This window comes from Caretta caretta, chromosome 25 (genome assembly GCF_965140235.1).
Source record: "Caretta caretta isolate rCarCar2 chromosome 25, rCarCar1.hap1, whole genome shotgun sequence".
NCBI lineage: Eukaryota > Metazoa > Chordata > Testudines > Cheloniidae > Caretta > Caretta caretta.
The window spans coordinates 13503009-13528528 of record NC_134230.1 but is presented as its reverse complement, the minus strand read 5'-3'; the positions used below and the strand labels follow the sequence as shown (position 1 = coordinate 13528528).

At 50.4% G+C, this 25520-nt stretch overlaps 2 protein-coding genes across 7 annotated transcripts; one reads left to right on the top strand and one right to left on the bottom strand.

The window, feature by feature from the left end:
- Positions 1–1144: 1144 nt before the first annotated feature.
- On the bottom strand, positions 1145–19399 carry HSD11B1L (hydroxysteroid 11-beta dehydrogenase 1 like). Of its 5 annotated transcripts, XM_048830650.2 has the most exons (12): positions 19254–19385; positions 18577–18711; positions 17333–17440; positions 16634–16701; positions 14873–15018; positions 13484–13666; positions 9143–9273; positions 7806–7917; positions 5641–5732; positions 4019–4112; positions 3265–3430; positions 1145–2895 (listed from the first exon to the last, which is right to left on the bottom strand). In XM_048830650.2, the coding sequence occupies exons 6-12, from the start codon at positions 13566–13568 to the stop codon at positions 2709–2711; spliced, it is 867 nt and encodes a 288-aa protein (XP_048686607.2). In that variant the 5' UTR covers positions 13569–13666; positions 14873–15018; positions 16634–16701; positions 17333–17440; positions 18577–18711; positions 19254–19385; the 3' UTR covers positions 1145–2708. The 5 variants fall into 5 exon arrangements, with proteins under 5 accessions (XP_048686607.2, XP_048686605.2, XP_048686606.2 ...); XM_048830648.2 differs by lacking the exon at positions 18577–18711 and having other exon boundaries at positions 19254–19399; XM_048830649.2 differs by lacking the exons at positions 16634–16701; positions 18577–18711 and having other exon boundaries at positions 19254–19399.
- MICOS13 (mitochondrial contact site and cristae organizing system subunit 13) lies at positions 18762–25416 on the top strand. 2 transcript variants are annotated; one of them, XM_048830656.2, is made up of 4 exons: positions 18762–18902; positions 23286–23442; positions 24174–24225; positions 25192–25416. In XM_048830656.2, the coding sequence occupies exons 2-4, from the start codon at positions 23320–23322 to the stop codon at positions 25287–25289; spliced, it is 273 nt and encodes a 90-aa protein (XP_048686613.1). In that variant the 5' UTR covers positions 18762–18902; positions 23286–23319; the 3' UTR covers positions 25290–25416. The 2 variants fall into 2 exon arrangements, with proteins under 2 accessions (XP_048686613.1, XP_048686612.1); XM_048830655.1 differs by lacking the exon at positions 18762–18902 and adding an exon at positions 19465–19594.
- The last annotated feature ends 104 nt before the right edge of the window (positions 25417–25520 follow it).

The following is a 25520-nucleotide window of genomic DNA, read 5'->3' as shown; positions in this document are numbered from 1 at the left end:
CCCCAGACCCATCCATCCTGGCCATGCTCCCTTTAGGGCTGGAGCCGTTTCTGCTTCTGTAACTCTGTGGCTGACTTGCCGAGCAGCTGCTGCCTTGGTTTCCCCACCCATAGGCTGGAGATAATGGTACTGACCCAGCTTTGTGAAGGGCTCTGAAGCACCCTGGTAAAAGGAGCTATACATGCAGATGACAGTGCAGGTGCAGGGATCTGTCAGCCTCACTGTAAGTTAGAGCAGCCCAGAGGCTGCTGTAATTTAGGCTATGTCTACACTGCAGTCAGGAGTGTGACTGAATCTCAGGTAGCCATATGCGAGCTAGTTCCGACCCAGCCAGCTCAAATAACCACAGCACGGGCTTCAGCATAGGCTGTACAAGCTCTCCTGAGACCCTGAGTACGCGTGCGGGTGGCTAGTCTGTGCTGCCGTGGCTTCCCTGCTCTTGGTACCAATGTTCGCTAGATAAACATTAGCTTGGGAGTACATCTACGTGTGCTGCAATCCCACCCTCTCCCTCCCCAGGATTGCAGTGTCATGCTCAGGGTGCCTAGAGTGTCTGAAGAGACTCCCCGCACACAGGGCTAAAATACACACAAGCAAACAACAGGCTGCTTAACAAATGCCCACTGCAGTGGGTTTGCCCAGTGGCGGCGAGCCACCGTGCACATTCCCTGTTGTTTCCAGTGTAAAAGGTTAGTGACTAAGGGCAGAGACATTCTTTCCATCCCAAACAGCTTGGCCTGCCCCCGGAGCCACTTCCAAATCCCCTCCACACGTCCTTAAAGGGCATTCTCCAGCCTGTGAGGTGCTGCTGGAATGCCACTGTGTCCAGCTGCACAAGGGAGGAAGCAGAACTCTGGGCTGGATCCCTAAGAGTCGTCTACAGTTCCTGCTCGTACCCTCAGCCTCCACCAGCCCCACTGCTCACGGATGGAAAGACGGTTCCCCAACATCCGGAATTGAATAATAGAGCCACTCTGGACCCGGGAGCGCTAAGACAGCCTGCAGCCTAGACCGGAAACGATGATGCTTTTGGAAAGCCAAGCAGGGGCCGACTGTTGGCGTGGGGCTGAGGTTGGACGTTTCTGACGGATCTGGAAGCCGGACGGCCGGGCTCGGCACGCCTGCAGGAAACACAACGCTCGGGGGCTTTTTGCCCAACTCTGCTTTATTTTCTCTGCCTTCATCTTGATTGTGAACAGCTCTGTTGGTAGGGCAGCAGGGGGGCCTTGTGATTAAAGGCCTAGGACCTGGGGGTTGATTCCCAGCTCTGCCAGAGTCCCTGTAGGACCTTGGGCGAGTCAGTCCATCTCTCTCTGGGACTCAATTCAACAGGGCTATAATAATCTGCCTCTGGTCTGTTTAGACTGTAAACTTTTGGGGACTGGTATATTTAATCCTGCCTCAGCACTGGGGGCTGGACGAGGTGACCTCTTGAGGTCCCTTCCAGCCCTACATTTCTCTGATTTGACTACTGTCTCCACTCCCAAGTAGCTACCCACACTCAAACAGACCCTTCCTTCTTAAATCCCTGGTCCCCTAGAAGCCAGCAAAATTCCACTGAGGCAGGATTTCGTCTCTGCTCTGTTTTTACTTTCTCCGTCTCACCCATCTCTTTCAAAGACCACCCCACAGCTGTTCGCCATCCCTCCCCCTCCAGGCAGCGCACGAACGAATCTAACAACTCGGCTCACATGGGAACAACCTTGTATGACAGTTACTTGGGCATTGTCAGTTACCTGAGTTATAAGCACCAGGCCCAGCACTAGTCTGAGTGTGAGACCCCTCTGTGGCCCAGTTCACTGCTACCGTTACGCTGCCAGAGTAGAAGCACTACGTGAATTCCCTGAGCTTAACTGAATGGTATTTGGCCCCATGCCCTGGAGAAAGCCACCGAACTAATCTTGTCCACAGCTCAGGTTCTGCACTGCTAATCACTGCGAACTACTGCCACCTTGCGGTGGCCAAGCTGCCTCGCTCGTTCATTCAAATTAGCTTTGCCCGGGTCTTAAAATAGCCTGATTTTCAGAAGGGCGGAGCACCCACAAAATCCACTGGATTCCATAGCAGCTGGGGGGGGGGGGGGGGTGTCATTGAGGTGGGGGTGACAGGTAGGTTTCCCAGCTGGGAGGATGGTTTCTATCCTGCATCTGAGAAGTCTTTATCCCTAGCCCTGGGAGATCGTGGGCTGGGGCAGAGGGGAGACTCCAGCCCATATGAATGGATGGATGAGGCTGCAGAGGCTGGAGTCAATGCGGCAAGGGGCATGAGACGCTGAGGTAGCGTCAATCAGACGACAGTGCGAGGTCTTTGGAGCATGCATGGAACATAGACAGGGAGCAGAACAGGTAAAGAGTTACGGTTGATGGGGACAGAGTAGGGGTCAGAGTTAAGGTTGATGGGGAAGAAGGAAGGGTCAGGCATTGATACGGATGGAGGAGGGGTCAGAGTTAAGGTTGATGGGGACAGAGGAGGGGTCAGAGTTAAGGTTGATGGGGACAGAGGAGGGGTCAGAGTTAAGGTTGATGGGGACAGAGGAGGGGTCAGAGCTAAGGTTGCTACTGGACCCTTAGCCAAGGATTTCCGGATATTTCTTGTTCCAGGTCCAAATGCTGCTCGCACTGAAGCCAATGGCTGACCTTGACCTCAGCAGGAGCCTAGGGCCTTGCGCCTGTACTTGCAGGGCGAAGGGAATGGCGGTTCTGCATCACTCAGGCGCTGGTGTAGTTATAGAAGCTCTGTATAACGACATCCCTTTGGTTGGGGAACCAGTCCCGCAGGCAGCACAGCAGCTCCAGCCACCAGGGGTAGAACACCTCCCGTGCCCTGGTGGCTCCGCCTTTGATGATGGCCAGCGCGGCTTCAGCGGCTGGATAGGCGCTCATGTACACCTTGCCCCTGGAAGGGAACAGTCACCCGGTCATACAACCCCCCCCTGTCACCGCGCTGGCCTGCTCTGTGCGAACTGACATCTCAGGAGTGAAAGATGCAAACCAGCAAACCGGGGCCGTGCACACTCACACGCATGCACAAGTGCACCCAGATGCACGTATCCAGATGCACATGCATGCACACCCTTCCACTCTCATCCCTGCACGCACTAGTGCATACCCAGACGTGGGCACGCTACACTCACACTCATGTACGCACATGCAGGAATACACACCGATGCATTCTCGCACCATACGTTCTCTTGCACCCATGTGAACGCCTGCATGCAGGCACACACTCTCGCACACACATTCTTCTGCACACACACACACATACCTTGTCTTCTCCAAAGCCATTTCAGTGTCGATCAGCCCCAAGATGCACAGTGTGATGCATACGTCTTGCTTCTGCATAGCGAGCTCGTGGCGCAGGGAGCTAAAGAATCCATCCAGAGCAAACTTGGTGGCAGAGTAAGAGGTTGTGAAGGGAGTTGAGATTTTTCCTAGAAAGGAAAACATGAGGAGAGGAAACCAAGTGAAACAGCTGGCAGAACAAGACAGAGGGTGAGGGCACAGCTGGGAGAGAACCCCCTGGAAGGAGCACATAGGAACAGAGGATTTGCTACATTGCATCAGACCATTGCTCCAGCTAGTTTCCTCATTCCAGCAGTGGATGCATCAGAAGACGGAAACATCCAATCCCATAATGCACTAGGACAATCATCATGCACGTGGGGGGAAAAGATTCCTTGCTGTTCAGGCTGCCCCCTGCCTGTAGCAATCAGTTCACACTCTCGGCCAAAATATCTCGTGTGGTGGTTTGGATGCTGCCCTCCCATACACTCGGCCACCGCAGTGGGTATATGCCCTGGGAAGTGCTTTGAAGGTGGGAAGCCCTATAGGAACATGAAATGATGTGATCCAGAGACGCCCTGCCAAGGGCCAGAGTCCCATTCACACTGCAGTTCTGAAGATTGCGGCAGGCAGGGCTTAGAAACTCATGCAGGATCAAGCTGAGACATTGCATGAGCGGGTGGTGGGGGGCTGCCGTCTTTATCAGCCATAGCTCTGTGAAGGTTTCAAGCACTGACCTGTGAGGGAAGAAACCACAATCAGAGATCCTTTACTCTCAGCCAGGATGGGAAGAGCTGCAGATGCCAAGGCCACGTAACTCAGGAAATTCACCTGGAATGAAAGGAGATGAGACGTGAAAGGAATGGGAACGTGGCAGCCAAGGCCAAAACGAAACATCTGTTCAGTGGGAGGGCTGGGGATTGGGTCACCCACCCAGGAGAGAGGTCATGAAATGAAAGGGGCCAGGTGCTTGACTTGCTACATAAAGCATCCAAGGAAAGGTTGCACCTATCTGGGGGTCTGGACTGATAGGATAATGGGAACACTACATTTTGGGGCACTTTAAGATTTCAGATTAACGAGGAGGGGCCAGAGTTAAGGTTATTGCTACACATTTACCCAAGAATTCCAAGAAGCAGCCAGCTGTTCTCTGGTTTTCAGCCTGTTAGACAGTGGCATTCCCCACCCAGATCCTAACACCCTGGTTTTGGGCCAAAGTTACCGCCTTCCTGGGTTTACCTTTATTGTGAACTTAATTAACAAAGAATAAACATCAGACTAAGTTTTCTCCTGAGCTTGACTGTTTTTTTCCCTCCACCCCTGACCCCTACTTCTTCTTCTGAGAAGAGGCTCAAGCCCTTTCATAACCTGGAATGGAGCTAGTAGGACTCACCTGATCTGGCCTCTCAGATGAGTCAGTAAAACAGCTCAGCATCTGAGGGTCCTAAAACCTGACATCAGTTGCCTGATCTATTGGTTAGGCATTATTTAGATTTCCCAATTTAACATTCCATGGTTTGGCAGTGTTTGCTTGCCTCTAGATCCGTCACAGTATTACAATGAATTTCAGAGCGAGGGCCCTGGCGTATGTGAGAGAGACACTCAGACTTAGGGAAGACCTTTTGAATTTGCAATAGTTTTATTAGCACCATCAGCACTATCACAAACTCTACAACATAGCAAAGTAGATCTAGATAATACAAGCAGCCAGAACTTGCATACTCACACCATCCTTTGCAGGGAACCCTGTAGTAGGTAAAATGACCCACGAGTGGTGCTTGGCCTGGCACGTTCCAGAAAATCTCCCTGGAGTGCATGGGCTGAGTGCCACCTTTTAATCAGAGGTTACGCTAATGCCTAATGCACATTCAGTAGGTGTTTGAGCCCCTTTTCCTTATCGGTATTTCCTCACCCTACTAATGTTGGGGTGCCCTTTTCCTACTAGGCCTTTTAATTCAAGCTTATTAGCATATACATCAGTCCGTTACCATGGCATAGGCCCATATATCTATAGAACAGTAGCTGGCTACTCACTGGAGTGATTCAACAGAAAACCCTGCATCTGTAAGTTGCGTCCTAGAAGCCACTGCCAAGTTACACACCCTCACTAGCTACTACACTGATTGGTGCCCTAGAAATCAGACAGACAGAGAGCTGGATAAACAGGAGGCTGAATGGCAATGACCTAACTAGATCAGCTACCTACATCCACCTCCCTCACATCTCGGCGGGCTTCTCAATCAGCAGCAAAGCATTACGGACCTTTTCATTTCACCCTTGTTTAGAGTCAACTTCAGTGGCGTTGCCCGCAGTCTGCATTTGCCCCGCGTCTTTCTCTCTCTCTGCTGCAGAAACCCACCTGCATGAGCCAGCGGGTGTGTTCCACGTCTCCGTCCCACATCCGGAAAGGGGTCCCGCCAATGTGGTTCAGCACCAGGTGATCCAGTCCCCCTACAAGCAGCAGAACAGGCTGGGGGTCAGGTACGGGGCCATCCATGGGTCAACAGATGCAGCATAAAGGAGGAAGAAAACCAGCTAGCTCTTTCCTTTGGGCTGCTGGGAAGAATCCACCAGCGGGAGCCCAGGGTGTGCCCAGTCAAGGCAACTCCTCGGGACCCCCCAGGCAGCACCTAAAGAGATGGCAATGGGTGTCTCTTTGCAGTGCCACTTGGCTCCAGGTGAAGCATTGCCTGGTGGGAAGTGTAGTCCCTGCAAGCTGCATCTCCATTTCAAAAGAAGAGGGTAGCTGCAGGCATTGTTGAGTATCCCCTGGGACACACACACAGCAAAGACAGCTGCCCCTTGGGCGCTAGGCAGCTGGAGTTGGCTCGACCCAGTTTGCACCCCCCTATCAATCAAGAGCACTGCTAAGACTTCAACCACTACCAGGCTGGAATAGACACACAAGGTACCCTCCTCACACATCCATCCATCACTGGCTGAGGTGGGGACACTGAGGCACTCAGCCACAACAGCGATGGGGGCTACATAAAGACACGTCAGGCCAAAAGAGAATGAACCCAGGTCACCCTTGGAGCCAGGAGCGGAACCCAGGAGTCCTGACTCCCACTCGCCTGGCTCCAACCAAGGCAACACGGCTTAAACCGATCAACAGCAGAGCCAGCGCAGGAAAGGAAAAGCCACCCACCATGCTTGTAGTAAATGAAAGGAAACCCTTCAAGGGAGTTGCACAGCAAGGGAAGCCCTGTTTGGCAGCTTGTGACCTGGGGAATCTTGCAGCTCAGCTTTCCCACGCATCTCTGAATTTCCTGCTGCGTTACCAGGATCGAGGCAGGATGTACAGAGGGAGCTGGGTGAATAGAGACCTTCCCAGGACTGTGGCTCCCAGTTCTGACTGCCCTTAATTGGGTTACCAGTGCTGGGTGTGACGCAGCCTGAGAGAAACTGGGCCAGGCATGATCCAGAGAGAGACAGAATCACATGAGGGCCTATCTAAGGTACTTACATGACCCCCATAACAGCAGAGTCTGAGCACCCTGAAATCTTTCTAATGTAGTTACCCTCACAACTCCCTGTGAAGCAGGGCAGGGTATTATGGGGAACTGAGCCACAGAGAGATGAAGTGAGTTGCCCAAGGTGACCTAGGAAAGCTGCGGCAGAGCAGGGAATTGAAGCCAAACTCCTCAGCTAAAACCCTAATCACTGGGCCATCCTTCTTTTCCAGCCTTGGCATCCCTGGAGGACAAAGACCTCTGCTGAAGCCTGCTCCTGCCTTCTGCAGCCCGGCTTCCCCCTGGCCCAGGGAAAGTCTGCCCGCATTGTCCCACCTATTGGATTCCACCTCGATCCAGAGGAGCCCACTCCCAAAGGTTCAACCTCCACAGCCCACAGAGTCCTTGGCCTCCTGGTGGAGGCTACCAATGAGAAGGAGCACCTGAGACCAGCTGGGATGGTGCTATCTGCGATGTAGACACGTGTCCATTAAGAACTGGACTGAGAGCTCATTACAGCCTACATGGGAACAACAGTCTCCAGCTAGGCCAGATCTGTCTGATCTAATCTTGCTGGTATTTATATAGTACCAGCCATCATAGTAACTAGGTCTGAATTTGAAGCAGTGACCTGAACTGTGCCGTGCCTCAGTTTTCCCCGGTCAAATGAGAACAATACTGCCCTCCCTCCATCCCTTCCTCAGAGAGGCGTCATGAGGGTTAATCAGCTAACGCCCCTGAAAGACAGAGGGCTTGACTTTCGTTTGAGGCAAGGCCCCTTAACGCTGCTCTGGCAGGGTGCAATGGATATGAACGTACACCCACTTCGAGGGCGCTTCACGTGAGCGGAGAGGTGCAAAGGAGCCTTGGTGTGAATGAGAATCAGACCCAGGAATTCGGTATTATTAGGGAACCTTTCCCACCAGGCCATTCAAAATGAGACAGCTGCAACCATATTCTCCTCCAGCCCCGGGGGATCTGGAATTGTTATAGTCTCAGGCTGACTTTCACATGGACACCTGGGATCCCCCCCCAGCATCAGTCGCTTTTCTTCAGACAGCCCAATACACACCCAATTTTTGCAAAGCAAACTGCACCACCTTTTCCGGGGCTTGAGGGGAAGACATATCGGCCTGGATGTAAAAGACTCGCTTTGCTCCCAGCTGCAGACATTTCTCCATCACCTAGGGGAATAACAACAACAGACGGATCTAAGTCTACTTTTCTTTGGTGGGGAGAGACGAGGGGCTGCTACTTCATTCCTCTCACTGCTTTCATGCCATGGTCAAGAAGAGCCAACTATGAACAAAGTCACACACTTTACACCCACATTTACTTCCATCCAACCCAAAAGGGAGTGATTCTCATTTACCTTAAAGGACTTATCTACATGAGGACATTAACCCAGGAATAATTATAACACTTTAAAATAACACCCGACCTTAACCCAGAATAACAGTGTCCACATGAAAAACGATTCCAGAATTGTGCTTTAAATTCATGACCTACCTTAATCTGAAATAACTTGCAAATGCAGACAAGCCTAAGGCTATGACATTGCAAAGGGGCCTGGAGTACTCATATTACAAGGCCCCTTTGCACTCCCAGAGCTGTGTGATATGTCCAAATGTGAACGAAGCCCAAACAAGACATTGAAACAGGCTTAGGTGAGCCCAGTCCTAGTGCAATGTCCTTACATTCCCCTTCCCAGAGTCCCATCCCTTCCCTTCAGCTCAGAACCTTACACTGGGCCTGTTCTCACATGATTTCTGTACTCTAGGGATGGATGAGTTTGTATTTCCAACTTATTTGAGCTGGTTGGAAAATGTTTTTTTTTATCTCCTCAAAGAAAATTTTGAGTTTTCAGTGAAATATTTTGCTTGAGAATGGAAATATTTCAATTCCGAAATGCTGCTCCAGTGCCTCATGGGAGTTGTAGTCCCGAGTCACGTACTCCCATGTCTCCTCGACAGGTTGGGTTCCCTCTTGGACTACATCTCCAATGATGCACCTCACCGCTTTGGTGAGGGGGGAGGTGGTGCATCATGGCAGTCATATGGTGGCACTGCATCGTGGGAGATGAAGTCCGGCTGGAGATTTTGGCCCATTGACAAGAATGGGAGCACAAGGCACCCAAACTACAGCTCCCAAAAAGCACTGCAGCAGCATTTCACAATTGAACGATTTTGATTTGGGAGTGTTTTTCAGCAAAGACAGAAAATCAACATTTTTCTACAGAAAGCAGACACATTTCATGTAAAAAATCATTTAGTCAACCCTCCCTCTCCCACCGTTTTCTGTCAAAAGACAGTTTTGGTGGAAAATTTCTGACCAGCTCTACATCCTAATATTTTTAACGGCCACATCTCCCCCCCCATTCTGCCTTCTCCTGTGTGAGGAGGCTCTTACTTTCTGCAGCAGTGTTCCCCTCCTGGCAGTCAGAACTATTTCTGCACCAAACCTGGAGTAGTGATATGCCATCTGCTCTCCAATCCCAGTGCTGGCTCCGGTCAGGAGAACTCGGGCACCAGAGATGCTGTCTTGGGGGGTGGGGAGAGGGAGAGAGCACAAGAAAAAAGTGTTAGTGAAAGAAGAATGAAAGGAATTACAATTACTGATGCAGGGAGCGCTCAAGATTGGAAACTATCCCACTGCGTAGGAAAGATAGGAAGTATGGCAAGAGACCATTCCAGATATCAACCATCCCACGCAGACACTTTTCAGTAATCTTCTCTCGCACTACTTCCATAGCTTGTGACATCAGCTTAATTGGAAGATCATTAACACACCGTGGAAGAGCTCCTTTGTGTTTAAAAGTAGGCACGACAAAGCTTTTATGCCACTCATCTGGCATTTTCTCTTTCTTAAGAATACCATGGAACAAACTTGTAAAATACTTGATGCCTTCCCTCCTCAAGGACTTCACCGCATCCACTGATACTTCATTTGGGCCAGATGCTTTCTCCTTTTTCATTTTCCTAAGCGCCTCTTCAACTTCTCTTCGTTTATGCCTTCTAGTCCTGCCTTGAGTGCAGGGGACTGGACTGGAAGACCTCTCGAGGTCCCTTCCAGTCCTACAACTCTATGATTCTATGTAATTTATCACATCCCAGTTCAGCTTACGTGTCCTTAATTTCTCATTCATCACTCTTGAAAAATAATCACTCCAAACTTTGTTGGTTGATTCCCCATTCATTAGCAATATGCCACATTAATTTCTAATGTAAGCAAACTTGTTCACATCCCTCATCATCTTCTCTCTTTCCTTGGTGAGTGTACAGATGGTCTTCCCTCCCTCATGTCCTCCTTGTCAGTTATATAGCTCGTCACAGACCATACTTTAAGCTGCTGCAACACTTTTTAGCCTCCTTTTTTGCCTCAAAAGATGCCATCTTATCACTGCTCAAGCTATTGGCCTGCCCTTTTTTGAAGGTGCTCTTATTTTTTTCCTCAATGGATTATTGAACTTGAGGATTGCACCACCAAGTCTCTCTTCTTATCCTATCTGCCATGGTTTCGTCACTCCTAGGACTTCATGTCCTGTTTCCAGCAGAGCTGATGTTAGTTTGAACCAGTCAGTAAGTCTACGCCTTTCTCCTTGTTTGAAGGTTTTTTCACATCCATCTTTAAGTTTCCACCACTTAGGCCTTTTTGGAGCCCAGGCATTCAGATATTTCCGCATTCTGAAGACCATAAAGGGAAGTCTGTGCTGTCTCACAATGCGCTTGCTGGGTATTACCTTCCAATCGATTATTCATGATCTGTTCCTTCTTCTCATTACAAGGAAATCAATTTGGGACTTGTATCCTTCACTGGCATAAGTTACAAGGTGGCTTTCCCTCTTCTGAAAGCGTGTGTTTACGATCACCAAGCCCAGCGCAAGACAAGTCTGTAGGATCGTGTCCTCTTGGAGTTTCTGGTTCCAGTTCTGTGCCCTCCATGGATTTTCATATCCAGTCTTTCCAGTTCCAACATGTGCATTTAGATCTGCTCTGATAATTATCTTCTTGTTGGATGGTATGTTTCCAATAAAGGACAACAACAACTCATCGAAAAATTCCTCTTTTACTCTTTGATCCACTCCTAACTTCAGTAAATACCCCCGTATTATATGGCTCGTTACCTCTTCCCTGAACAGTCTGACCCTTATCAGTCAGTCTGACTTTCTGGTAACCTCTATCACATGCTTCTGCATGGTTTCATCCAGAACAACTCCAATACTGTTTTAGGATGTTGAACTCCCTGAGGATTTGGTAACCCTCCGCCAGCATCTTGGCTTTACAACCCTTCCAGTTGGTCTCTTGTACACATCACATTTCTTCTTCTCCCCTTTAAGACCACACATAGCTCCAAACTTCTCCCAGTCAGTGTTCCTACTTTCCAACGTGCAGATTTCAGCTTACTCACTTGCTCCTTGCCCTGTTACAACACGCAAGGAAGGCTGTAGTGTGCTGCTTGCAGGGAACGCCCTAGCTCTCTGGGGTACACTTAACGTGGCTATCAGTTCCCATGAGCATGTCTATTGACAGGCTTTTACATGCTGGCTGTCCATGCCTGATGTCTTGGGTTTGAAATCAAAGTTTCCCTTCTCTTCGGTGAGCCGCCTAACACATCTGAAGAGCCCCATCTGCCCCAGTAAGACTTATATTAAAGCGGTCTTTATTCACCTGGACATCCTCATCATAGGGTCTAAGGAGCATTTAATAGAGATGGCTGTGCCACCAGCTACCCTACCCCACTCTGTGCAGAAATGTCACCAGTTGGTCTGTGACCACTTACTGAACATTTGCAGCTGTCTTGCATATCTGCTCTACGTTCCCCTAGCCCTGATGGGAGCGGGTCACTCCTGCTGGCACTGCTGCTCCTACTGTAGTACCTCTTTCCTTATTATTTGTACAACAGCAACTGAGATCAGAGCTCGTCTGCGCTAGGCACTGTACATTCATGTAGTGAGGACAGTCCCTGCCCCAAAGAGCTCACAGTCTAAATAAACAGGAAGCCCTGTTATTACCTATTTTTAGGGCCCTTTGTTTTCGGTTTTTATTTTCCCGGGAATTGGTTGGTGTTTATTTCTACAACAACAAAAACGGGTGAAAACTGGCGGAAAAAACTAGTAATAATCTTTTCTGGGTGAATATCCGGGTTTATTTCGGTGGACGGAAAGACAGGGGAAAAACAGTCAGTAGATTAATGCTTTGATGAATGGAATTCAACGTGGTTTGCTGCAGAATTAACACAGAACTCAAAACACATCTTTGAGTTTTCAAAAACAATAGATCGCTAATCCCCAAATCAAACTGTTCATTAGAACGATGAGTTTACTGTTGTAGACTTAGAACTGCTAGCCTATAAATATTTACATTCAGGACCGGCTCTAGGCACCAGCAAAGCAAGCACATGCTTCGGGCGGCACAATTCCAGGGGCGGCTTTCTGGCCACCCCTTTTCTTTCGCTTGGACAGTTGTGCTCTCTTTGCTTGGGGCAGGAAAAACCCTAGAGCCGGCCCCGTTTACATTTAATAATTGGGATACATCTTTTGCCGCACAAACACTCAACTTCGTCCTTTTCCCGGTTTTGTTTTTTTTTAAACTTTTGAATACTTCCTTGTGTTCTGAAACGTATTCTGTTACAGATTTTCACTTTCTTCCCATGGTAGTGTGTCAAATCTTTAAACCGTTATCTGCTAACAGCTTGAAAAGTATATGTGGCAGGCGTGACATTCATCAGTACATTCAGATGCGCACGCACTGCAGAGCTTGCGTGCGGGCCTGTTTGTTTATTGTGTGTATCTTCTAGACTAATACAGAGCCTTATTTCAACAGGCAGCTTTGAGTATACACACAGACTAATGTATTATCGTAATACATAGATCTCATGCAATGTACTGCATTTCCCTAATAAAACCAGTTATTTTTATATATCTGAATGATACAAAAGTAGGGTGAAAATCAGAAAAAAAGGAATACTACTTTTTGTAAAACCCGGGATTTTTTCAGTAAGAACGGATTCACACTGAAAACGAAGGGGCTTGCCCATTTACAGGTGGAAAAATGAGGCACTGGGAGAGATTATGATCTAAACAGACAAAAAATGGGAGTGAGGGAATGGAGCTAGACAAGGAAAGTGACATACCCAAGGTCACACCGCTGGTCAGTGGCAGAGACAGGAACAGAACTCAGGTTTCCTGAGTCACAGTTCAGTGTACTATCCACTAGACCACACTGCCTGTCCTCTACCTTGCATATAGGAATGGCCCCTAATAAATGCAGCTAGGTTGGTTCTTTCTTGATCCCAGCTGCTTTCACAGACATAAGAATGGCCATACTGGGTCAGCCCAAAGGTCCATCTAGCCCAGTATCCTGTCTTCGGACAGTAGCCAACGCCAGGTGCCCCAGAGGGAATGAACAGAACAGGGAATCATGAAGCAATCCATCCCCGGTCGCTCATTCCCAGATCTTCTCTGCAGGTGGAAACAAGGAGAGGCAGCTACCTGTGGTCTCTCTAGACCACAGGCAAGCATTCCACAGACCACAGTTTGGGAACACTCCCCCTCCTCCATTCACCCTCCATAGGTGCTGGAATTGGGGGTGCTGCAGGAAGCGGTTTCCATCACAGACAAGCGTTAGAGTTTGGTTCAATGGCTCTCAAACCACACACCCCCCCTCCACACACACACACACACTATACAATTTGTTCCAGCACCGCTGGAAGCCTCTTTCCAAGCTCTGGCTGTTTCCTCTCTCCGCCTACCTGGGTTAAAGGTGTCTCTCCAAAAGAAAGCCAGGAGCCCGGCTATAATCCCAGCAGCACAAAGCGCTTTCCCAGGTGGGATCATCCTCCCCGAAGCCTTGGGGGAATGAACGAAGAGAGCCTCAAGGGTGAGTGCAGTGTCCCAAGCGCCGTCAACCTCTGCTCCGTGTGTAACAAGCTGGCCTGTGTGAACAGCGTAATGGCAAGTGTGTGAACTGGCAAGAGAAGTCCCCCCTGGCAGCTAATAATAGGTTGCGGAGGCCCGGTAGCAAAATAGCTGCAGTTGATGGTTGAGGTAGGGCCCAGCTGATCGAAGGAGCAGCTTCCACCCGAATTCCCGTGGTGTAAATTCAAGCTGCCCTGTAGGACCCTGATCCCAACACTGCAAGGCTGAGTCTCCCCTTGGACGCAGTGCAAGCCGCTTGGCTTTCCACGGTCTAATTCATTTACAGACTGGATAAATCCGGCTAACACTCTGTGCCTCTCTTGTTTCCCTGGGACCTTTGATACATTTTTGATAAGGCCCCTCATAACCGGATGCAGGACAATAAATAACAAAGCAAGAAGCAAAGTCCTGTTGTGGTTAAAAGCTAACAGGAAAGGAAGCAGAGGTATAGTGCAATGGCTGCTCCCAGGGCAGGCCGAAGCCTCCCCCACTAGAACCATTTGATTGGGTTCCCGAACTCCAGGCTCCAGAATCAGTGCCAGAGCCCCAGCTAGTGTAAATCGGCCCTGAAAATCAACAGAGCAGAGCTGATTTACAGACGGCTCAGAGCGGGCAACTTTCCTCCCTGCCCCAAACTCCAGGGCAACGGCAGCTGGAGGGGGGTGGTCCAATCTAGTAGCTGGAGGCATGGGGGAAGGGGGCAGTCTGTGATGTGTCCTGGTGAAAGCCAAGATGAAAGAGGGAAGTGTTCAGCGTGCCCAGCAATTGCCACCTTGGAGTTCTCAGTCAGTCCCAGGCAACTTGAGCAACGAACATCCCCGTAGCATTTTAGCTTGTCCCAAGTGGGATCGGGGGGGTGTCACTTGCACAGACCTTCCTGCACCTCCAGATCTGACGGCATTATCTGAACAGGCACTGGCTGCTCATCAGGGCCTGATTCTCTTCTCTTGCACTGGTGTAAACCAGGAGCAACTCCACTGAAGTTAATGGAATTATACATGTAGACGCGAGATCAGAAGCAGTGTCTATATGAGATCCTCCCAAACCAACCTCCTTTGCCCTCCTATATTCCAGCTGTCCCCTTCACTCTGGCTTGGAGGCATTGCTGAGAGTGTCTTGCCATACTGGGCTTGATCTTTTGATCAGCTTCCACTCCTGGACCCTGGATCTTCTTCCCCATATTAGATCCCACAGTTATTTGAAATTCAAGCCTTAAGACTCACCTGTTTAGATGCTACCTTTCGTAACTGGCCGGAATTTGTAATCTGCTCTGCTGTTACATGGCAATCCCTCCTAGAAGGTTCTCCTCAAAGGAGTTGACTCTGCTCTGGAATATGGTGTTTGATGCAGTTGCACTAGAATTAGAGGACTATGGACAAAGAAATCTTTGACAAATCAGATGCATTCTACAAACTGGCCAATCTAATGATAGTGCCTTGCATATGCAAATAAACAAACAAACTGTTTATATCAATCATACCCTTCCTCGCCACAACTCCTGGCAACTAGCTTGCCAATCTGTTATTCAGGGTTTCAGAACACAAAGCAGTTGTTATTTAGCTGTTTTTTTTCCAGACAGGGTCAGGAATAAATCAATGGGGACATCGTTTTTCTGTCTAATACATGATTGATACAAATCAGGATGCTTTTACTTAAAACAACTTTTTATTAAGCCTTAAGCACACACACATATATGTTATAGCAACAGATTTAGAGCATTCCAAGACATAATTTCCAAAGTCTGACATGGTTTAGAGGAAGTGACAGCAGGTCGTTGATGGCCAGTTGCCTTCCCGCTGCGGAGTTTGGGGTGTCAGCTTCTTGCCCGAAAAAAAGCTCCCTCGGTCTGCTCTGAGGTATTTACTTTTAATTAATTTTTTATAGCTATCTTAAACAAAGCACGTATCTTTTAGTGGGTTACTAGAGTAACCCCTACTGAGTTACTCATCTTTTTAATTTTAACAAATGACTTTTTTTTAATCATTAAAGCATTTCGAGTGATAACAACAATAAAAAGTATATGTTAGGGGCACTTAAAACCAAGGTAACCTGTCTAAACGTTCCTTCTATTCTGATTAGCAAAACTCAAACTACAGAACATGCAGCTCTTTATCCTAGCCTTTTGAAATCCTCAAGCTTATTTCTAGGTAGGTGGTATTTGGCTTGCAGCCAGCCGTGGCTAGACACATAAAATAGCTGACTGCAGTTATGTTACATTTTTGGGGTTACACGGGGCCTGATTCTGAGCTTGCATAATCCAGTGTAAATAGGAAGGAATTCCTCTAAAGTCACTGGAGTCGCACCCTGGCAAATGTGGAGACAGATCAGAATCAGGCCTGTAGTACACTACCCTACATAGCAACTTCTAAACATTAATGAATATGGCCTCGGAGCCCCCTGATGCACGGAGAGAGGAAGGTCAGAGCTGGCATCAGAACTCAGGAATTCTGACTTTCAGTCCTGTGCGTTAGCTACACAACCATCCTTTAGCAACCCTTTAAGCTATTTGGGAAGGTACCTATCCGCCCATCCCTCCCGCCCTCTTTTGGTCTTTACATTGTGCTCATTGATCTACCTAAGCACTTTAGTAGTATCTGATCTTCCACTCTTGCCAATACATCATACTTCAACCCAGAACTCGGAGGTGCTCCTCTAGAGAAAAGGACTATGGCTTCCTTAGCTCTTTCAGTCATTGGCCTCTCTGATGAGATTGTTGATGGTCTTTGTCATGTAGACACTTATCCACAGAGAAATGGACAGACCTACCAAACTCATAACATGCAGGACACCACACAGCCATCAGACGCTGTTAACTTGCTTTCACTGTGATTTGTCAGTGATATGGACAGGAAAGGCGTTAAACTCTCATCATCACTCAATCTTTCCAAAACGGCTATCAATGAAACAGCACTTCCTCATGCCCTGTATCTGTCTGTCTTTCTTGAATGAACAGGATTAAAAAAGAATTAAAAAGTCACTTTTACCCTTAATGGAACATCCCAGCAACGAACTGCAGAATCAGCACCGGTTTCAGAGTAACAGCCGTGTTAGTCTGTATTCGCAAAAAGAAAAGGAGGACTTGTGGCACCTTAGAGACTAACAAATTTATTTGAGCATAAGCTTTCGTGAGCTACAGCTCACTTCATTGGATGCTGTAGCTCACGAAAGCTTATGCTCAAATAAATTTGTTAGTCTCTAAGGTGCCACAAGTACTCCTTTTCTTTTTAAGAATCAGCACCAACTCCCAGCTTTAGCCATGAACTGAAAATCTAACTTTCCCTTAGATTCTAAATGCCCGACACATACATTATGCAACATGCGGTGCTACAAACTCCCACAAACCTCAAAATATATCAAATCTGAAATGCAAAATAAATTAGACATTTTTTCAGCACCATAAACATAATTAAGCTCACCCTGCCCCTAAAATGTAACATTTAAAACTGATTCCAAACCCCAGTAAAAATATCGACAAGTTAAATTTATATCCCACTTTCCATCCCAAAGGATCTCAGTGTATTAGGCACACTTAACGTGACATACAAGCTTACAGTGTTGGACAAGAAGTGGGGGGGGGGGGATTTTACTTCTTTACTCCTCCTTTAAGGACATGATCTGAAAAAGGAAAACTAAAGACCTAACCCAGCACTGAAATATACTGAATACTAGTATCATCCACTTACCAAACTGGGCATCACTTGCCAGAAACACTCCACCAGTTCTTCTGATCTCTCTCTCTTCTCTCTCTTTCATTTACATAGTTTTTGCATCACTAGCCGCTCCCCTTAACACTTAAAGAGACAGTCAACACAAGATCATTTTTTAAAAGAGTTAACAATTGTTTCAGAGGTTACACTTATCTCTAAAACATGTTGCCAATTTCCAGGGCTTTGCAACCACACTTTCCTATATTTAAAAATTGGTTGGCTTTCCCACTGGTGTGTGAAAGACCCAAACAAATGACAGGGGGGAAAGGCTACATGCAAAGTGCTGTCAAATGCCACAAAGTCAATCAATGGAAAAAAGGCAGTGAAAAATGTTTTTTTCTCCTGTATTCTCTTTCAGCGGTAGTCATCTTAAGTGCTGTTGATAACAACCAGGGTAAAGAATTCACATATAGAAGGGTGGTTTTAAAGTTGTCTGTATTACCTTAATTTTGAGGCTTGGTAGCTATACATTTAAATCCTCCCAAATATAACAATAAATTCCTATTGGCAGAGTTCTACGCTCCGGCAGCCCCATGAGATAAATATCCCATTTCCAGCAAGGTTCCAGGAGAATGGTGGTCAGAGAGTCTTACTTCAGCTAAATTTACTTTCACAGAAACTGTGACCCAATCCTGCAATTAGATCTGTGGGGATGGACTCCTTCATTCACATAAAGCCCAACTGAAATGAAGGGGGCTGCACATTGAGACATGTCTGCTCACAAGGATCTAATTGCAGGATTAGGGCCATAGCATCTGTTCATGTTCCTATTGAAGTTAATGGGATTTTTGCCAATGACTTCAAGGGCAAACAAGATCAGGGCTTATACACAAGGCCCCACATACTCCGTGACAAGCTGAACCCAAGTTATTTCCCCCCACTGATTTCTGCAGCACTCCAGTGGGAAACCCCATAGGGGTAAAGATCCAGGCTCACAGAAAGCCCATTGCAGGATTGGGGCCCTAAACAGTAAACAGGAGAAAACACTGTATCTGACTCTACAGTATGCTTGTAAATAATAAAACAAATACAGTAATAATAGCTGCAAAGATTTTTATTGCAGATTATCCTGCAATAGGTCATGGCTAGATGGATTTCATTACTTGTTGCAGGGCTGCATTTAACTGCAGGTAGCAGGGGTGATGGGATGTCACCGAGCTAGATACATTTTATATCTTGGTGCCTTCTTGTGAGATAATGGAGGGATCCACTATATTTACATGTAGCAGGATGAGGTCAGCAACAGTCAAAGGCATTTTTAACGCGTGCAGCGGAGCTGAGTCGCCAAGGGTGCAATGCGTGGGTCTAGCCACGGTGCGGCTCGGCGAAATGTGATTTTAGTACATGTTGCAACCCTGCGTGGAGAACAGCGAATGGAATTTTATTGCATGTATCGGGGGTCTACTGGGCTGTCAGCAAGATGCATTTTCAGTGCACGCCGCAAGATTTTGCGCCGGGCTGCTGGTGGGATGCTGCTAGCGTAGACGGGGGTAGCCGTGAGAAGGCTGCTTACCGCAGGGAGCGGGAACGGTGGCGAAGGGGCGAGGTACATTTTTAAAGAGCCGGCGGGAGCTCGCCTATGGCTTTATTTCAGTGTACGTGCGAGGTCTTAGGGATGTTTCTCGCCGGCGGCAGGCCGGCTGGGAGGACAGCGGAGGGCAGGTCGCAGGAGGGAACAAGGGGCTGGGTTTGCCGGGCCCGGGAGGTGCTGCGGCTCGCTGCAGGGAGAGCGGGATTAGTGCGGGGGGGGCTGAGCAGAGCTGCAGCTTCGCTCGCTGCCCGGGGCAGGTGCTTTTCCGTCCTGCAGCCTCCCCGCTCCCCGCTCCCACCCCCTCGCTAGACCCAGGACCCCCGGCTGGGCTCCGGCCCGGCCCGGCCCACGCCACCCCCCACCTACCTGGCTGCGGGGGGGTGACCTGACGAGGCAGAGAAGGTCCCCCGGGCGGGGAAGGTTACGTGCCTGGCTCCGCCCCCGCCTGCACCTGGCCTGGCCGCCATGACAGCTACCGAGGCGGAAGTGTGTGGGCGCCCAGGGTCACGTGGGTTAGCCGGCGGGGGCGGGGGCGGGGTTCTGTGCGGGTAACAATGGTCACCGCCCGCCGGCGCTGGCCACGTGACCGGCCGGAAGCCGAGACTACAACGCCCGAAAGCCTTTGCGGCGCGGATCGGCCGGGCGAGCGCTCGCTGCTGCCCTTGGGCTCCCGTCATGGCTTCCTCGCGGGTCTTCCCCGTCGTCAGGTGAGGCGGGCGGGACGGACCGCGCCTCGGTCCCCGCAGTGCCCCCGCCAACGTGGGCCCCTCGGTCCCCTTCAGCCGCCCCCTCAACTGCCCCTCAGCGCCCCCTTCAGCCTCCCCCAACTGCCCCTCCCCGCCCCGGCCCCCCCCCCACCTCCTCCTTCAGCCTCCCCCAACTGCCCCTCACCGCCCCGCCCCCCCCCCACCTCCTCCTTCAGCCTCCCCCAACTGCCCCTCACCGCCCCCTTCAGCCTCCCCCAACTGCCCCTCAGCGCCCCGGCCCCCCCACCTCCTCCTTCAGCCTCCCCCACTGCCCCCCACCGCCCCCTTCAGCGTCCCCCAACTGCCCCTCACCGCCCCTGCCCCCCCACCTCCTCCTTCAGCCTCCCCCAACTGCCCCTCACCGCCCCCTTCAGCCTCCCCCAACTGCCCCTCACCGCCCCTGCCCCCCCACCTCCTCCTTCAGCCTCCCCCAACTGCCCCTCACCGCCCCCTTCAGCCTCCCCCAACTGCCCCTCACCGCCCCTGCCCCCCCACCTCCCCCTTCAGCCTCCCCCAACTGCCCCCCACCGCCCCCTTCAGCCTCCCCAACTGCCCCTCACCGCCCCGGCCCCCCCCCACCTCCTCCTTCAGCCTCCCCCAACTGCCCCTCACCGCCCCCTTCAGCCTCCCCCAACTGCCCCTCAGCGCCCCGGCCCCCCCACCTCCTCCTTCAGCCTCCCCCAACTGCCCCTCAGCGCCCCTGCCCCCCCACCTCCTCCTTCAGCCTCCCCCAACTGCCCCCCACCGCCCCCTTCAGCGTCCCCCACTGCCCCTCACCGCCCCTGCCCCCCCACCTCCCCCTTCAGCCTCCCCCAACTGCCCCCCACCACCCCCTTCAGCCTCCCCCAACTGCCCCTCAGCGCCCCTGCCCCCCACCGCCCCCTTCAGCCTCCCCAACTGCCCCTCACCGCCCCGGCCCCCCCCCACCTCCTCCTTCAGCCTCCCCCAACTGCCCCTCAGCGCCCCCTTCAGCCTCCCCCAACTGCCCCTCACCGCCCCGGCCCCCCCCCACCTCCTCCTTCAGCCTCCCCCAACTGCCCCTCACCGCCCCTGCCCCCCCACCTCCTCCTTCAGCCTCCCCCAACTGCCCCTCACCGCCCCGGCCCCCCCCCACCTCCTCCTTCAGCCTCCCCCAACTGCCCCTCAGCGCCCCCTTCAGCCTCCCCCAACTGCCCCTCAGCGCCCCGGCCCCCCCACCTCCTCCTTCAGCCTCCCCCAACTGCCCCTCACCGCCCCTGCCCCCCCACCTCCTCCTTCAGCCTCCCCCAACTGCCCCTCACCGCCCCGGCCCCCCCCCACCTCCTCCTTCAGCCTCCCCCAACTGCCCCTCACCGCCCCGGCCCCCCCCCACCTCCTCCTTCAGCCTCCCCCAACTGCCCCTCAGCGCCCCTGCCCCCCCACCTCCTCCTTCAGCCTCCCCCAACTGCCCCTCAGCGCCCCGGCCCCCCCACCTCCTCCTTCAGCCTCCCCCAACTGCCCCCCACCGCCCCCTTCAGCGTCCCCCACTGCCCCTCCCCGCCCCTGCCCCCCCACCTCCCCCTTCAGCCTCCCCCAACTGCCCCCCACCGCCCCCTTCAGCCTCCCCCAACTGCCCCTCAGCGCCCCTGCCCCCCACCGCCCCCTTCAGCCTCCCCAACTGCCCCTCAGCGCCCCCTTCAGCGTCCCCCACTGCCCCTCACCGCCCCTGCCCCCCCACCTCCTCCTTCAGCCTCCCCCAACTGCCCCTCAGCGCCCTGGCCCCCCCACAGCCCCCTTCAGCCTCCCCCAACTGCCCCTCAGCGCCCCTGCCCCCCCACCTCCTCCTTCAGCCTCCCCCACTGCCCCTCCCCGCCCCTGCCCCCCCACAGCCCCCTTCAGCCTCCCCCACTACCCCTCAGCGCCCCGGCCCCCCCACCTCCTCCTTCAGCCTCCCCCAACTGCCCCTCACCTCCCCAACTGCCCCTCAGCGCCCCTGTCCCCCCACCTCCTCCTTCAGGCTCCTCCCCCCCCGCCCCCATCAGCTTCCCCCCTGCAACTGCCCCTCAGAGCCCCATGTCCCCTTCAGCCTACCCTGCCCCCACCCCCAACCGCCCCCTTCAGCCTCCCCCAACTGTCCCTCACTGCCCTGGTCCTCTCCCCCCCAACCTGCCCCTATCACCTCCCCCAATTGCCCCCTCACCACCCCTGGGCCCCCCCCAACCGCCCCCTTCAGCATCCTCCCAGGCTACCCCCCAGCTGCCCCTTCAGCGTTCCCCCAAACCCCTCCCCCCTCTGCCTGCTCCACCTGACCCCCTTCAGCCTCCCCTCCCCCAAGTGCCGCTTTACACTCTCCTCCCTGTGCCTCTCCCCAAGTTCCCGGCTCCACCGCCCTCAGGTTCCCTTCCCCGCAACCATCTGCTTTCTTACCATGGGTAACGGGGGCCAGAAATGTTTTTTTAAAAAAACCTACAACAAGCTGGGCACCCACCCCACCCCCCGGCTTTGCGCTGGGAGCCCAACTATGGGCCTGGGATGGTGTGTGTTCTGAGCTCACACCTTTCAGGGAAGGGGTGGAATTAGCTGAAGTGGGGGTGGTGCCAGGTGTGTTGAATCTTTAACAGAGAATTCCTTTCTCCACCATGTTAGCTAAGCATTGCCATTAAAGATCAGCCAACAAATGCAGCATTTGAAACAATCTGACTATAAATCCCTTGCCCTCTCAGTTGCTGTAGTTTTCACACCCTCTGCTCTTGTGATGTCATCATATGACATGGTCTCTAGTTACTATAGAGTCTTGTAGATTAGACAGGACCTGAGTTTGTAATGGTAAAAAACAAAGCGCAACTCCTTCCTTTCTCCCTTTTGACTGAGGAAAAATAAATACCACAGGCATCTCTTATCCATCATTAAGAAGCAAATAGGGCCCAAGCCAAATATCTCCATTCCCCCTTTGCAGGATTACCAGTTGTTGTCCAGACTTGTGTTCCTTGCACACCCAACACTCAGTCTGAGTCTTAAACACACAACAAATTCAGAATGGGTTGGAGTGAGATGCTAATTGCAATGTAATTCACTGCATTAGAGGGACACATTTATATCAGGTAATCTGAGCGCTTATTCGTGAGATGCAATAGGAAACCTCATTAAATATGGATTTCTTACCCACAGCTAGTTCTTGAAATAGTTAAGGAGGACTTGTGGCACCTTAGAGACTAACCAATTTATTTGAGCATGAGCTTTCGTGAGCTACAGCTCACGAAAGCTCATGCTCAAATAAATTGGTTAGTCTCTAAGGTGCCACAAGTCCTCCTTTTCTTTTTGCGAATACAGACTAACACGGCTGTTCCTCTGAAACTTGAAATAGTTGGCAGTGTTTTTTTAAGTCAAATATTTTCATGACTCCCCTTACATTTATTATGAGAATTTTTTTAAGAAAAGTAGCAACAATAAGCCTATATAATGTATTTGTGTGTGGCTTTAAGAGGTTGACAAAGAATACTTGATCTTGACCGGTGAGAGTGGGGATGGGAGAGCTAGATTTTCTTTGCTTTAGATTGTAATAAAATGTTAATGCCTTGTGACTATGTCCTTCTACCCCTCATTGCCTTTTGTGATCCCCTCTGGGGATCGGGATCTGCTGGTTGAAAAGCTCTACATGCAAACTGGGTTTCTGTTGCTACTCGTTCCCTCTCAGGTTCTTCGTCAAAGGCAGCCTGGCTGGAGGTGCCATGTATGTGGCATATGATCAGGGGCTTCTGGGAAATGGCAGTCAAGGAGCAGAGGCCCTCAAAAAGGCTCGAGCAGCACTGCCTCCAGCTATACAGGAATGGACAGATTACACAGGCTGGGAGGTAAGAACTGTGCAGATAAGACTGGTTAGCAAATTGGCTTGGTGTTGAGGGAGGAAGGGAAAGTGCTGGGGAAAAATCCTGGCTCCATAGATGTCAACGGGAGTTTTGTCATTGACTTCAATGGAGCCAGACTTCTCCCCCGTACTTATTTTTTTAATTCGAGGGGAATGGAAGGAGAATAGATTTTTAAACTTGTTGGGAGAGCGAGAACTTATCTGAGGTGGGACATGAAAGGGATAATTTGCAAAGGATGAGAAAATGAAAATGTCTAGATTTTTTTTATATAGCTGGTATTCCTGAGCCATCTTTCCTCTGAGGATCTCTAAACACTTTACAAACACTAATGCATTGATCCTCCCTTTTAAAGACCCATTTCTGCCATGGTGCTTATAGTTAATCAAGTTGTGTATAAATTGCCTACTGTTTTTGTTCAGGTTTTGTTTTTTTCCCCTCACCTAATCTGTGTCCTTAGATTGTGAGCAATTCAGAGTCACCTTAGTGACTTAGGCACCAAAGCTGCTTTTGAAAATGGTACTCTTTTACCCAATTTAACAGCTGGGTCAACTGAATCAGAGCTTAAGTGATTTGCCCAAGGTGACCCAGGGAGTCTGTTAGCTTCTGTTTTTCATTATTCCTTCTAAGCCATCGTTTAGCCATTTTGTATGTAGCTAGTGTCCACAAACACTTCTGATTCCCCCCCCCCCCCCCGTTTCTTTCTTTCTTTTTTTTAGCTTCCATCCGCTCCAAAATTTGACTTTTCTGTCTCTGAATCCTGGAACACAGGTAAGACTTGACCCTTCACTGCCTAAGCTATAGAATAGGTCTACGATCAGTGATACAACTTATCCTAGAATGCTGGCCCATTAGATTGAAGGAAGGGAGGCAGTGTGGCCTAGTGAATGAAGCAATGGATTGGAACACCTGGGTTCTAATTCCTGGCTTTGCCACTGGCCTACTGGGTGCCCATGGCCAAGTTGCTGCCAGTCTGTGCCTCAGTTTCCCTATCTGTGAAATGAGGATAATGATGCTGATTTCCTTTGTAAAAAAAGCGCGTTGAGATCTACTGATGGAAAGTGCTATGTAAGAACTAAGAAATTCCTATGTAAGGGACTTTTATTATTATTACCTATGCAGCAGGTAATTTAAGACAGCAAAACTGACCACGATCATGGAGGTAGCAATATAAAGAGACACTATGACGACTTTTACTCCTGAGAAGTCCCATCTCTGTTGAAGGATTGAAGAGTTTATAAACCCAACTGGCTTGTTGTATAAGGATACTGAGTACAGTTGAACTCAACCTTTGCCCTACTAGGCTAGTGTGAAAAGGGAAGACATTTCCCTTTATTCCTGTACCACCTTAAGATAATATTTTGTCCTTCTCTAGCAATTTTTATCTGAGCATTTCAAAGCACTCTGCAAACACTTAGTAATTTGCTAAGGCCCACTGAGAATAAGTGACTTGCCTAAAGTTACACAGAGGGAGTCTGTGGAGGACCAGGAAAAGAACCCAGATCCCCTATGTCCCGGTGCTGTTTTAACCACAAAACCATCCTTCAGACCTGGTTTGAGGTGGTGATGCCAGATGAGACAAGAATGATGCCTAGGTTTGTCTGAAACTTCCTTTCATAAGGATAGATCTCACCTGTTAAATGGGGAGATCTGTGTGATCCATCATGAATAACAGTAGCAAATTCAGCTTTGTGTTAATGCTCTTCTCAGGACCTCTCTCTGCTACTTTTCTTGCAGGAGTTCAGGCCACTGTGTCTGCTCTATCTGTGGCTCCCACCAAGGTCCGTGAATACACCCATGATGGCTGGAAGTACATGAAGGACCTCATCAAATGAACACACACTCTCTCTCTCCAGCCTTTGCTTTTTCCTCAATGCTACAGTCTCAGGGATGAGATGTAGTACGTACCACTAGAGGGCAGCGCAGCCATGCAAAGGCTCCAATAAAAGACTCTGGAATTTCCCTTTGCACGTGGGTTGGTGTTAGCATGCAGGCTTTGTAGTCATTGTTGGTTTTTATTACAGTAGTGTCTACAGGCCACAAAGGAGATCAGGGCCCCACTATGC